Here is a 14,138-nt window from a genome sequence, read left to right as displayed (position 1 = left end):
AAGAGAGAAGAGAGAAGAGAGAAGAGAGAAGAGAGAAGAGAGAAGAGAGAAAGAGAGAAGAGAGAAGAGAGAGAGAGAGAGAGAGAGAGAGAGAGAGAGAGAGAGAGAGAGAGAGAGAGAGAGAGAGAGAGAGAGAGAGAGAGAGAGAGAGAGAGAGAGAGAGAGAGAGAGAGAGAGAGAGAGAGAGAGAGAGAGAGAGAGAGAGAGAGAGAGAGAGAGAGAGATTATCCAGCCCAGTCATACCACAAGAGAGAGAGATAAGTCAGAGTCGGACAAGACAGGAAAAAAAACCAGGTGATGCCCGGAGGGACACCACTGGACCTTGATGAGGAGCAGATCTTAGCTAACCTTCTTGCTTCAGGAGGGAGCTGATGGCCTTGCCGCAGTCCCCAGCATGAAGAGAGGAGAGTAGGTGTGTCTGCTGGGTGGGGCATGGTGGAGAGCGCAGCAACCTGTCCAGGACATGGCGAGGTTCCCCAGAATCTGCTCCATGGACATCTCTCTACACAAGCTTTTATAATGTTCGTCCCCACCTGCCGCCATGATGCACTTAGCCCCTTCCCTTTCAGCCGCTATTGGCTCAGAGGCCCTGTTTGATTGGGACCTCCCACCAACTCATCACACAGATGCTCCCCCCTCCTCCATCTCGACCAGAATTCAATGTGGCTTTTCCCATCCAACCTAATGGCCATAGCCTCACTTTTCCCCAAAAAGCATGTAAAAGACAGATTACAAAGGTGAGAATATTTTTTTTTAAAAGGGTTTCAAGGGATGGTGGTTTTATACACACACATTGGGGGAGTCATTCAATTTGGTGTAATCACCGTTCCTGTAAAAACAGCAGGACGTTATTGTTGGAGTCCAACAGTGTGAGTAAATACCTGCGTGCCATGCAGAAGTCAGAGCAGGTTGGACAACGTTCACACGTTTTCCCTGAACTTCCCGGTGAAGTACACTCGCATTGTCCACACACACACTGTCCTCGGTCACTGCACATACGTCCATCCGGGGATTCACATGTGTATGTCTGCATCGTGCAGTTGCACGCATCTCCGGTCCAGCCATTGTGGCAGCGACACATTCCACAATGGCAATTGCCATGTCCTGTGAGAGGGATTAGGAAACTGAATGAGGTGACTTTTCCTGCACTATAGCAAAAAACAAGAACCCTAATTTTTTTGTTGTTGTTGTTGAACGAGTGGGTGAATTATTGTGTATTGTGATATGGGGTGCATTGGGACATCACCTCGAGCATCTATTGTCACCCTTGTGTCTCACATGCAGGGTGATGGATCGTTGTATGTGCCATCCCTCAGAAGGATGTTAAGCCAGAGGACCCATTTGCCAGCAATTGCTGGTTGGTAGACATTAAAGATCCTATAGTGTCATTCGCCAAAGGTCGGCAAGTTATCGCCGGAACCCTGAACAAACTACAAATTCCTGCCCCTTTCCGTCAAGTATCCTTGCGATAGAGTGGTGGTCTGTACAGAATTTGTTCTTGCCCTGAAACCTCTAGAGTCTCGTCATAAACATTCCAAAGCTCCATCAACGGAATGGGCCTCGATCATTATTATAAATTATACACAAATTATACATAAATACTGAATTTAAGTAACAGACCAAAGTCATGTACAAAACGCTTCTGCAACTGGGTAAGGTTATTGTTTTTGGAGGCGTACCATAGTTGTCAGATAACAGGACAAGCTGTTAGGAAACAACCGGCTAAAATCCACAACCAAAGTTATAAAATCTGGGATGTACTATTGTACCCAATAACACCCCTCTTGGCATATCCTCCCCCCACCTCCCAAAATACAAAACAACCTGTAAAATGAGGTAAAATTATATAATAAGAGCAGGGGCTACCTGAAGCTGGATGTGAGGGGGGGGCAGGGGGGAAACCAGGTGCTGCCTCGCTGGGTCAGCTTTTCCCAGACGTGTTGGACATTGAAAAGCTATGGAGTTATTGGCCTCATGGTGGTTACCTTTCGTGTGCGGGCCGGCAGCAGCACCACCTGACCCCACATCCCAGGACTGTATAAACTTCATAGCGGCCTTTGGTGTTCTCAAAACAGACGTCAAGGCAAATGTTTGGTAACTTCAAACCTTTCTCAGATTCTGAAGTACATACACCCTAAATCTGGGGCCTCTCGGCGCTACGGTTCAGCCGTGAAAGAATAACGCATAAACACTTGAAAATATTTATAAGATATGCTGCTCTTATGTATACAGCACTTCAAAGCCCAAACAAAGATATCATGATTACATTCAACAATCGTTTTTGCATTTGAATCAGATTTGTTGTCAATTGACTTTCTGCCAAAGGTCAGGCTGGGCATTATGCGGAGATGAAAAAGGGGTAAGGCTGTGGAATATGTAAAAATGGGAAATGTAAGAATCCAAACCATGTGATATTTTACCCAAAGAGCTATCGTCGTTTATAAAGTATAACATTACAATTCGTCATGGCAACAAGACAATTATACTGATCCAGGTTATCCATTGTGTGACCTACTAGCACGAACAGGTGAGGCAGACGGTGTAAGCGAAAGAAAAGGTGCGATTTTTATTCTGAAAAAGGCACATTGTTTTCACAAAACATCGACTTTCGGACGCGGTATTGACCAAAGAGGGTTCTCAGATTCACAAAGTAAAAGCATAATGTGGAACAACTTTCTCCTGCTCAGTAAGGTATAACAAGAGCGAGAATTGCTTCGCAATACATGTCCCCTGCAGGTCCCAATTAATGTTTGGGAGATAAAAAAAAAAAATTCAGTTGTGTTTAACGCAAGCTTGGGCCAAAACTGGAACCAAAATGAAGAAGAAGAAACTGATTTTTCTCAGTCTAAAAAGGGCATAAGTCTGTGAAAAATTGACGAAATGCCCTGACACTCGAACTTGTTCTGTAACTTATCATAATAAAGCCGTGTAACAAGTTTCAGTTGTATATGTTAAAGGGGGGGGGGGGAGTCTGAAAAACCACAGGTGTGACGGACCGAGAGCAAACCGACAGCCCCTTCCGGCGATCCCGGTAGGGGACCAATAACTTTCAATACACTAATGCTTGGATTTGTTTTACCTTGGGTGCTGCTATTGATAAGACACATTGTGATTCACAAACTACTGTACTTCCTTTTATTGTCTCCGTTTCAAATTATGAAAACGCAAGTATAATCTTTTCTCGATGCAAACAATTTAATGATGTTTCATGTACCTTTGACGAGCAGTCATCGCCAGACAGGCTGTAAATCCAATCATCTGTAAATTTCAACAACTCCATGTTTTCATTCGAGTAGAAATTTCAGGATTATTTGCTCTTCCACCACCCTCTTTACCTTCCCACTTGCAACCTTGTTGATATTCAATACATGCTTTAAAACAGGAAGCAGGCGATCACCGGTGTTGTTACCATCACGGTAAAGTCAAATTTCCTCAAAAGATTATTCATCCATGAACATACATGACTCTGCTTTTGATAAACCAAAGTCCGGGTAATATTTGAACAAATAAGTCCGGTTTAATAAGTCCAATAACAAATAAGTCCAAATAAGTTTAATAAGAACAAACTTGATCCAAAGTCCGGATACTTAAAAATGGAGCCATGACACTGCTTCGGCAGCATCAACGCTCTGTAAAGTGGATGGTACAGAGATGATTATATTTATTTACCAGCAAATACAGCCCGTCGCTTCGCTGATGGGGACAATAGGGGGGGGAGATAGAGGGAGGGAGAGAAAGAAGGCAGGTGTAGGGGGAGAGGGGGGAGGGGAGGCAGAGAGGATGAAGAAGGGGGAGCTAGAAAACGGGAGGGGGAGCGAGAAAGGGGGAGGGGAAGGTGGGGAGAGCAACATCTCACCAAATGTTACTATACACTGTGGAAGGGAGGAGTATGAGGAGGGGTGAGAGAGAGAGCGAGAAGACAGAAGAGAGAAGACACACACACAGGCAGAGACAGTGAGAAAGCGACAGAGGTGTTGGGAGGAGAGTGCTGCATTTTACTAGGAGGGAGGGGGCGAAAAAAAAACAGGTGAGGGGTGGAGGTGGCATTAGAAAAAAGAATGATATGTTATGTTTAATGACCGAACACAAAAAAAAGGAAAAAAGAACATGTCAGAACAGCTATACACACAACGACACAACAGAGTTTGTAATGTAATCCGCTGGAGCATCTGCAAAAACTTTGATGCCCCAGTTCCATAAAATTTGTGGGAACATGAACCAAAAGTAATCGCTGAAAACATGGAAGTACCGACCGCTCACGTACAACCAGATGATCCCATCGAGCGTGAACATCGAAAACAAAGCGAAGCGACCAGATATCATACTTTGCTGCAAAAAAGAGAAGACATTGCTTATTGAGGTGTTAATACCAGCGATTTTGGACTAAACGATGCAGAAATCAAGAAAATGACCAAACACCAAGACCTCAAGAATGAAGTGAGAAGATCCTGGAAGCTGAAGAATGCCAAAGTTGTACCAGTGATAGTTTGAGCGACGTGAATTATGACAAAGAACCTCACAGAGATATTAAAAAACATCCCTGAGAATATTATTCAACATATAAAAGGTCAACATAGGCCAAAGGTAAACAACTTAGGTGAGATTTCTAAAATCCCAAATTTTCATCCGATTCACTTGATATTTGAAGAGGAGTTGCACATTTGGTCATTGAATTCAACCACCAATTATTTTTGAGGTCAAATTTGTTTTATGGATTTTGCAATTATCGTGCTCTGTATGACGCCGTCTTCTTGTTTGTATATTTGTTTGTTTGGCTGTGTGCAGGATATCTCAAAAAGTTGTGGACGGATTCAGATGAAATTTTGTGGAGAGGTTGGGTGTGCTACAATGATGAAGTGGTTAGATTTTGGTGAAGATCTGGATCTGGATCGCACAATTTTTTCAGTGATACTTCACCGTTGAGAGATAGAACCAAAAACGATGCATAGCACAATATCTCAAAAAGTTACGGATGGATTCGGATGAAACTTGGTGGACATGTTTTGGGTGTGTAACAAGGAAGAAACAATTCAATTTTGGTGAAGATCTGAATCTGGATCTGGATACGAGAATTATTTAATTTTTTTAAAAAGTGATTCTTCACCATTGAGAGAGAGGACCAAAACGATACAGTACTGTATAGCATGATATTTAAAAAAGGTATTGGGCCCGATATGTTCTCGTGGATCAGGCATTACATGGTGGAGGTATGCGCTCTATCGAGTGCCCTTCAAGTTTTTATATTTGTGTCGATGTCAAAGTGAGGGGTGGATTATATTCAAAGGAGATTGCACAAAAAGGTAAAACAAAATGATGTCCTGTAAAAATGAAATTGCACATTCTCAGTGGATGAGACACCTCCCGAGGCACTCAGCACAAGGTACCACGTGACTCCGGGACCGAACAAAAGGGGAAACGTACGACTAATCGATGTTACATTGAAAGCACAGGTACTTTTACTGAAACGAATAAAAAAGCAGCTCGGAGAGTGCTCACCAAGTGACTTAAGCACTCAAACAAGCACTCCAACAAAACAGTTGAGAAGAAACAGCTCGCTTGACATGCGAATAGCAAGTACCGAACCGTTATATTAAGCATACACCTCCCAGAGACACCTGCAATGTCAAATATGTCTGAATTGGACAAATGAACACTTTTCTAGGAGGCGGAACTCCTTCCAAGTTCGATTCGGGAGCTTAAATTTTTGTAATTCTGCTTAGTCAAAGAGATTCTCTCGGTTATTCATCAGCGAAAATGAAATAAAGCCACGAACGTTGGCGTCTCCAGGTGTTTATAAGCATTGCAATATACCCAGCAATTCGTAGTTATGATGAACAGGCATTGTGAGGAAAGTTATGATGAACAGACATAATATGAGTGAGGAAAGTGAAGAAAAAAAAAAAACTTTATCGTTTATAAATGATTGCGGCCTGTCCCAAGTCAAGGCAAGGTTGAGCAGCCCAAAAAAACATGGCGGCTTCAGACCCCAATGAGGCTACCGAGGATATGCCTTCAGACCCCTAGAGAGCGGTGACCAAGGATGTGCCTGATGAAGGATATAATTAAATATGGCCATTCATGATCTTCAAAAGGGGTGTTTTAATTAACCAAAACACCCAATTTTCACTCTTGCAATTACTTGGAGTTTTCTTAGTATGCATACAAAGTTTCAAGCTGCTAGGTTTCATGGTTTTGGAGTTATGGATGAGACACACTGACACACACACTGACACACACTGACACACACACACACACACACACACACACACACACACACACACACACACACACACACACACACACACACACACACACACACACACACACACACACACACGCAGCCTGTGGCTCCTTGGCTGCATCATTTAATGGGGTTGCGGCTGTGCCGCTGATGCAATGCCCGGTTTCCAGCAAGCTGGTACTCATGTCACCGACCTTGAAAGGATGACAGGCTGAGTCAACCCACCTAGTGTTCGTTCAATGGCCTGAAAAGGGCTTGAACTCAAGATATTCAGATCTTAAGCCAAACACCTTCTTGGTTAAGCCAACACCAGGCCTAATCCGCCTGGTGTTAAAATTAAACCGCACGACAGGGGCTTGAACTCAACACACTACGATGTTAAGCAAGCCATCCTACCCGTTATGCCATTCTCGTTAAGTTAAGCTAGGCAATGATGAGGCGGAGGAGAAGGACGACGACGACGACGACGACGACAACAACAATGACGACTCATTTATTCATTCATTTTGCATGCCGCCTGTGGCTGCAAAGTTGCAATATTGCTGGGAGCGTGGCTGTGCCACTGATGATGGCTGTGCCCTTCGTAGATTAGGGCATGAATTTGTAATTTGTTCAGGGTGCCGGTGATCGCTCGCCTACTCTTCACGAAGGACACCGTGGAATATTTAATGTCCACCAACTAATGCAGGCAGACGGGACGCCCGGTTTAGCATCCATCCGAGGGACGACACAAACATTGATGAATCACCCTGTCTGTGGAACACCAGGATGACAGTTTATCGCTGGGTCGGGATTGAAGCAGAGGCGAGACGTCTTACAGGTGAGTGTGCGTACCTGTAGACCATACTGCCAGGCAAATTTTCATGGTCAATATATGAGGCGCCGCGATGAGGAGTGATGGAAGGGCCACATCGGCCATTTTGGAGTTAATGCCATATAGCACTATTTTAACCCTTCCCCTATCATCCGAGCCTATCATCATCATATCATTAAAAAATGTCGCTTACATCACTCCTCCTCGCCGGGCCTCATATACACAATTCTCCTGACGACATACAAGAGGAAATCAAAACGTTCTACGAACAAGATTCTGAACATAGTCCAAGACAAATAAAAGCGTTTTGTTTTTTTAAACTTTTTGTACACAAGTGTAACCAAGAAAAATCGATGCTTTTAAGGCTCGTCTTGGACGACTGCGACTGTCTCGTTCATGGAACTTTTTGAAATCCTCATGTATAAACAAGAATGGTAATAAAAGTAGCTTATCATGTGAAATTGTCAATAATTATTTTTAAAGTGCTCTTGTAGAAACATGTGATGCCTTTAATACCTTAAAGTGCTTTTTCTTTCACACGAATAAGTCATAGTGAAATGTAAATGGACAATGCACAGACTGCATATTTTCCTAACTGTATTGTTTGAAATATTTTTCATTTCACTTCCAACAAAACAAACTTCAGAAACATTCCTGTGGCTGTTCAGCAAGGTTCTCCAGTTCAAACAAATCATAACTGGAGCGAAGTTTATGGCCTGCCATCGCAAATCCCCACGCTTCCCACCTACAGTAAAGTTGAAAAATGGCACAAAGTTACACCAGGAATGACCTAATATCAAATTTTGAGTTTAAAAAAAAATAAAATCTGTTTTTACCCATGACTCGAAGTTCCCACCTCCTGGGGGTGTGAACCAGGGTAAAATCCAAAAAATCATTACATATGGGGGTGTGGGGGTTAGCATTCCCCAACGTTGATTTCATATTCAGTTTCATTAGTTTCAATATTAAAACGGCTCCGTGATTCTCGAACCTTCTGTTCAGCAAGCCACGCGGTGATCATAACTACCAGGTTTGGAGAATTTCTACACAACCGTTTAGGAGATAGCGTGATGGACAGACAGACAGACAAAAGCGATTACAATATTCTCACCGTTTTTATTTATTTCTATATTTATTTAAGCAAAGGCAGTAATAACCTGGAGACAGGATATGTAATAACTACCTTCTCCCATTGCTCTGCTAAACCCCACCCCCATTCACGAAACCTTGCGCTTAGATGGGATCGCTGGGGATAGAATGAAAAATAAAAAATCACCCCCGTGCGGGAGTGACGGTCAAAATCTTCATTTTCGCAGTTTTTGCCAACTTTGAGGTCACTTGACGCGAAAATGAAAGCGAATATCGAAAATCCGGCCTGACCAAATTTAGATATTGTCCCATAGATTTATATGCCACAATCAAATTCAAGATCACTTGAGAAATGTAGGAGGAGATAGATTTTGAAAATCGTCATTTTCACATTTTTTGCCAACTTTGAAGTCACGTGACATGAAAACGAAAGTGAATATCGAAATTCTGGCCGGACCAAATTTAGATATTGTCCCATAGATTCATTTGTCACAATAAAATTCAAGATTGCTTGAGAAATGTAGGAAGAAATAGATTTTGAAAATCGTCATTTTCGCAACTGACGGACGGACGGACGGACGGAAGAACATCTACACCCATATTATTAGGTCATGCTCGAAGAGATGACATAAAAAGGTGTGTTGGAAAAATTCATCAAAATTAAAAAGAGTATTGTCACAATTTCCAAGAAGAAAGTGAGGCCTTCATTGTGGCATAATTCTGATTATTACACTGGTACATAATTATTTTATTGTCAACTAACAAATACCACCCGTCACTTTGCAGATGGGAATACTAAAGGGGGGGGGGGGAGAAAGAGAGAGCGAGAGACAGAGACAGAGACAGAGACAGAGAGACACAAGAGTGAGGAGGTGGAGGGGGAAAGGAAGGTGAAGGAAGGGAAGGCAGACGTGCGGTGAAGCATTAATTGCGATTCATACCGTCTCATCAAAATTATTCTGCATAGAATAACAGTGAAGATGGAATCAAAATAATGTCTGAAATCCATTTTCTACAAGTCATACTATAAACACGGCCCAGAGACAAACACCGCTCAGACACGTCCAAAAACAAACTCCTGTCCGGACATAAAACACAGGCCAGACACGTTCGGAGACAAACACCACCCTGGGCGTCACCATCAGCCATGATCTCTTTTTAGCAGACTACATTTCGAACTTGGCTTTCAAAGCCAGACACAAACTGACCATTCTCCGTTAGGCTAAGTCTTTCTTCAGCACCTCACAATTTCTTAAAATAAGTAATACGATTGAAAATTGCTCTCCCGTATGGGAAAGTGTCCCCCACATCTCACTCCCAACCGACAGCATCACTCATCAAGAAGCTGAGGTACAGGTACGTACCTTCTGCTCTCTTAACATACAGTTTGATGGTCTATCAGTTTTCTATTGCATCTAATTTGTTGTTACTCCCCTCTCCCTTCAGCTGTTGAGCCCTCACAAGCATAATTGTATACCAGCAGGACATTTATGTTAGTGCCAAAGCAGTGTGCTCTACTCCTTCAATAATCAAGGAAGTGTTGTTCCAATGCGAGCAATCACAGCAATATGACATCATCATGGCAGATTGTATCTGTAAGGCTGGTGTTGGCTTTGGGGTTTGGCTGGCTGGCTTAGGATCCCAGGGTCCTGAGTTCAAGCCCTATTGGCTGCTGAATTAACACCAAGTGGGGTTGACTCAGCCTGTCATCCTTCTGAGGTCAGTGAAATGAGTACCGGTGTACTGGTCTCAGTGTGTGCCCCGGTTAGAATAGGTACACCGGATTCCTGCATGCCATAAGAGGTGACTCAAGGGTTGGTGTCAGGAAGGGCATCCGGCCATAAAAAAAAAACATTGCCTCACAAAGGGAACCATGATTGTCATGAGGTCTGCAAGGCTCACCCCTGCTCTCGCAGGGAAAAATGGCCTTAAAATGTGTGTGTGTGTGTGTGTGTGTGTGTGTGTGTGTGTGTGTGTGTGTGTGTGTGTGTGTGTGTGTGTGTGTGTGTGTGTGTGTGTGTGTGTGTGTGTGTGTGTGTGTGTGTGTGTGTAGCAGATTGTATCTGAACTGCATTGGGATTCACGATATAACTGCTGCTTCCTTTTTTCCGTTTAATTATGCTGCAAATATGAACCTTCTCTCAATGCTGCGGACACGTGTAATTCTTCGTAAATGTGTTATTTCTTTCCATGATCATTATTGTCAGCCCAGTGACACGACCAACCGCTCACCCTTTGAAAGCAAAAACTGCAAGCGCTGTGTTGTTTTAGATTGACAGTGAAACATGAAAATTTCATGAAAACCCTTCTGTATCAAAATGAGTACCAATGTAGCAGCCAAAAGGCTGCACATGAAGGGAAGGGGTATTGACGGATTTATTAAAATCTGGTATTGGTGTGGCGCAGGCATGGTGGGCCGAATAGCCTTCTCCTGTGCATAAATTCCTTGAATGATAATAATAATAATAATAATTTTAAACATTTAAATATGGCTCAGTGGAGGCTGTACGTAAATCTCATGCAGGAGAAAGACATTCATAGTTATCACTGCACTTTTACACGTATGGCAAGGACATTAGTGGACAATGGGCAAATACATATGTATATGGGATTTGAACCTGGGCTCCACGTTTAACGATTTAGGATGTCATACGAGAACCTTTATGAAACAGGGCATCTCAAACTTACACCATGTGTAGAGAATGCATATAACAATTCGAGTCACAGTTTTGGGGCACCAGGTAAAAGAAGGTGACTCATAACTACAATATAAACACAATAATTGGCTTTTCATTATTTAGCACTGTTGTTATTTGGAACATACCAGTCTATATTGCTAATATTTTTTTTACGAAAGACCTCACCGCCACATAGTAGATCGGAGTGTCGAGCACAGGAGACGTCATCACATTCGCAGTATTTTCCGGAGATTAGGCCGTAAGGGCTGGAGTGGCACACGCATGTCCCACAGATACACTCGCCTCGCGCACTGCAAACTGGCTGCCAAGAGCCTGGATCAAAGCATCCCGATTGATCAACCTGAACACCAGGCCCAACGTCAGAGCCATTACACCTGCAGGTCTCACCGAGCCAGCCTTGATGGCAGTGGCACATGCCACACTCAAATGTTCCATGCTTATTGCAGTGAACACTGTTGTTTAAGGCATCCTTCTCACAGGGACAGCCACAAGCAAGTTTCACACGCAAATTCAGCGTATCATGGAAGCCGATGGGTGTCAGCTGTAAGGTTCGCTCAACAGGAGGGCCGATAGGGCAGGTGTGTGACTCCACCGTCACTTCAAAGCTCACCTGAAAAAAACAAGAAAATTATTATTGTAATTCTGGAAACATCTGACATTGTCGTGACAATTTCAAAATGGTCTCCGGTTGGCATATTTCGTTTTCCAATGGGAAATCCTGGCTCATGATGTGAGAAACATCATGGTTCAACTCCCCTATGGGTTTGTCTATTCTTTACTATAAAAGGAGGTGTGTCTGTGTGTGTGTCTGTGTGTGTGTCTGTGTCTGTGTCTGTGTGTGTGTGTGTCTGTGTCTGTGTCTGTGTGTGTGTGTGTGTGTGTCTGTGTGTGTGAGTGTCTCTGTGTGTGTGTGTGTCTGTGTGTGTGTGTGTCTGTGTCTGTGTGTGTGTCTGTGTGTGTGTCTGTGTGTGTGTCTGTGTGTGTGTCTGTGTGTGTGTCTGTGTGTGTGTCTCTATGTGTGTCTGTGTGTCTGTCTGTGTGTGTGTCTGTGTGTGTGTCTGTGTCTGTGTCTGTGTCTGTGTGTGTGTCTGTGTGTGTGTCTGTGTGTGTGTCTGTGTGTGTGTCTGTGTGTGTGTCTGTGTGTGTGTGTGTGTGTGTGTGTGTGTGTGTGTGTGTGTGTCTGTGTCTGTGTCTGTGTGTGTGTCTGTGTGTGTGTGTGTGTGTGTGTGTGTGTCTGTGTCTGTGTCTGTGTGTGTGTGTGTGTGTGTGTGTGTGTGTGTGTGTGTGTGTGTGTGTCTGTGTGTGTGTCTGTGTGTGTCTGTGTGTGTGTGTGTCTGTGTGTGTGTGTGTCTGTGTGTGTGTCTGTGTGTGTGTCTGTGTGTGTGTCTGTGTGTGTGTCTGTGTGTGTGTCTGTGTGTGTCTGTGTGTGTGTCTGTGTGTGTGTCTGTGTGTGTGTCTGTGTGTGTGTCTGTGTGTGTGTCTGTGTGTGTGTCTGTGTGTGTGTCTGTGTGTGTGTCTGTGTCTGTGTGTGTGTCTGTGTGTGTGTCTGTGTGTGTGTCTGTGTGTGTGTCTGTGTCTGTGTGTATGTCCATTCATCCATGCGGACACGCGAGTTCCACCCATTGGTTGAACAGTTCACCTGACTCTACCCACAATTTCTATACTACCGCTGCCATACTTACTGTATATGCTCCATATATGTCTGAGGTTTCATGTGCCTCTTTTGCCATGGCTTGCTCTTTCTGACCCTCTTACAGCTTTATCTTATCTCTAATTCGATTTCTAATTTCATTTTTCATCTTGGCTAAGATAGTTTAAGACTCGGTTGGAAAAAAAACAGGAAGAAAAATATACGGATACTAATGTTTTAAAAGGCAAAATGCATTATAATAGCTGTTTCTGGTCAGGTGCGATGCAGGGAAGGGGAGAGGAGAGGGAGAGAGTGGGGTGGGGGAGAGAGGGAGGAGAGGAGGGACAGAGTGAGGAGGATGGAGGTGGACGCCAAAGTTGTTGTTTCCAATGCAGCCTGTGGCTGATGGTTGCATAATTTTCTTGAAGCATGGCTGTGCCGCTGATACAGTCCCCCAATTACCAGTAAGTCAGTACTCATTCAGCCGACCTCTGAAGGATGACAGGCTGAGTCAACCCACCTGGTGTTATTTCATCAGCATGACAGGGGCTCAAACTCAAGTCCCCAACATCTGAAGCCAGCCACCTTAAGCGTTTAAAAGCCAACACCAGGCTTAGGGACATAGTGAGGGGAGAGAGGGAGGAATGAGTGAGGAAGAGGGGACAGAGTGAGTGGAAGTGAGGGTAATGAATGTGGGGGGGGGAGACAGACGGGAATGAGGGAGAGGGAAATGGGTGGGATGAGGGACGGAGAATGAGTGACCGGGAGGAGAGGATTTGAGAGGATAGGAGAAGGAGGAGTAGGGGGATGGGGGAAGAGGTTTCCTTCTGTACCCTCCTGACCACTCCATTCCTTACCACACCCATTGTTTGTCCAAGTCTCCCTCTATTTTGTCCTTCAACTCCACTGTTGGTGTCCCATCCCTCTTCAAAATCCCCCCACCAACTCTGTACTGTTCCATTTATCTTATTGCATCTTTATCCATTCAGTGTTCTAGCTCCTCCATGAGCCTTGACTCTGTATACAAAAAATTGTCATAGGTTGGCAACCATTGTGCAGGCTTGATGGGTTAAATGGTCTCTTTCTGTGTTGAAGTTCCTTGGAAGGGAAGTCACCTATCAATCTATACTAGAAAAGTGAATTTGTAGATTTGTTTATATTTGCTTCCAAAACTAAAATAAACCAATGTCACCCGCAGGGTGACCCGTATCTTGCCAAAAGGTGACCACGTGTGACTTCTTTAAGGTCACACTGAGGTGAACAGAGCTGCTATCCACCAGGAGCGACTCCTTGAGGAATATCTGCCTACGAGAGATTCAGATGAGAATCGTTCTAGAGTAACCATGAAAAAGATGTTTGCCTCATAACGTCACCAAATGACGTCATAATGTCTCAAGCTTGACATATCCAGAAAGCACTCATCGAGGTGTTCAATTTGAGGTACTACACGATATGGTTCCTAAAACTTGAAAATTTGACCTTGAGGTCAAATACGTTTGACCTTAGGCGCTAACCATGAAGGTCAAGGCCAATCGCCACCAAAAACTAATCAGCTGAGCGCCAGACCATATACTACATTCCCATAAAGTTTGGAGAATATTTGATTAAAATTACTCAAAAAATAAGGGTTTCGTCGACTCCCCTGATTTGCGACAAAGTGACCTT

At 43.8% G+C, this 14,138-nt stretch overlaps 2 protein-coding genes across 2 annotated transcripts in view; one reads left to right on the top strand and one right to left on the bottom strand.

Annotated features, from left to right (window-relative positions):
* Window positions 1-14,138, top strand: part of MARCHF7 (membrane associated ring-CH-type finger 7) — a 287,445-nt gene that overhangs the window by 98,245 nt on the left and 175,062 nt on the right. The window lies entirely within an intron of this gene.
* The window catches only part of LOC147029843 (integrin beta-5-like), an 86,021-nt gene that overhangs the window by 15,618 nt on the left and 56,265 nt on the right, over window positions 1-14,138 (bottom strand). The window contains exons 10-11 of the mRNA XM_085873214.1: window positions 11,009-11,453; window positions 882-1,104 (exon numbers count right to left, since the gene is read on the bottom strand). Coding sequence (XP_085729340.1) covers window positions 882-1,104; window positions 11,009-11,453 — 668 coding nt within the window. The remainder of the gene's footprint in view (window positions 1-881; window positions 1,105-11,008; window positions 11,454-14,138) is intronic.

This window comes from Eptatretus burgeri, chromosome 3 (assembly GCF_056783735.1).
Source record: "Eptatretus burgeri isolate ZD-2024b chromosome 3, Ebu_testis_v1, whole genome shotgun sequence".
NCBI lineage: Eukaryota > Metazoa > Chordata > Myxini > Myxiniformes > Myxinidae > Eptatretus > Eptatretus burgeri.
This window is presented reverse-complemented; position numbering and strand designations above follow the sequence as displayed.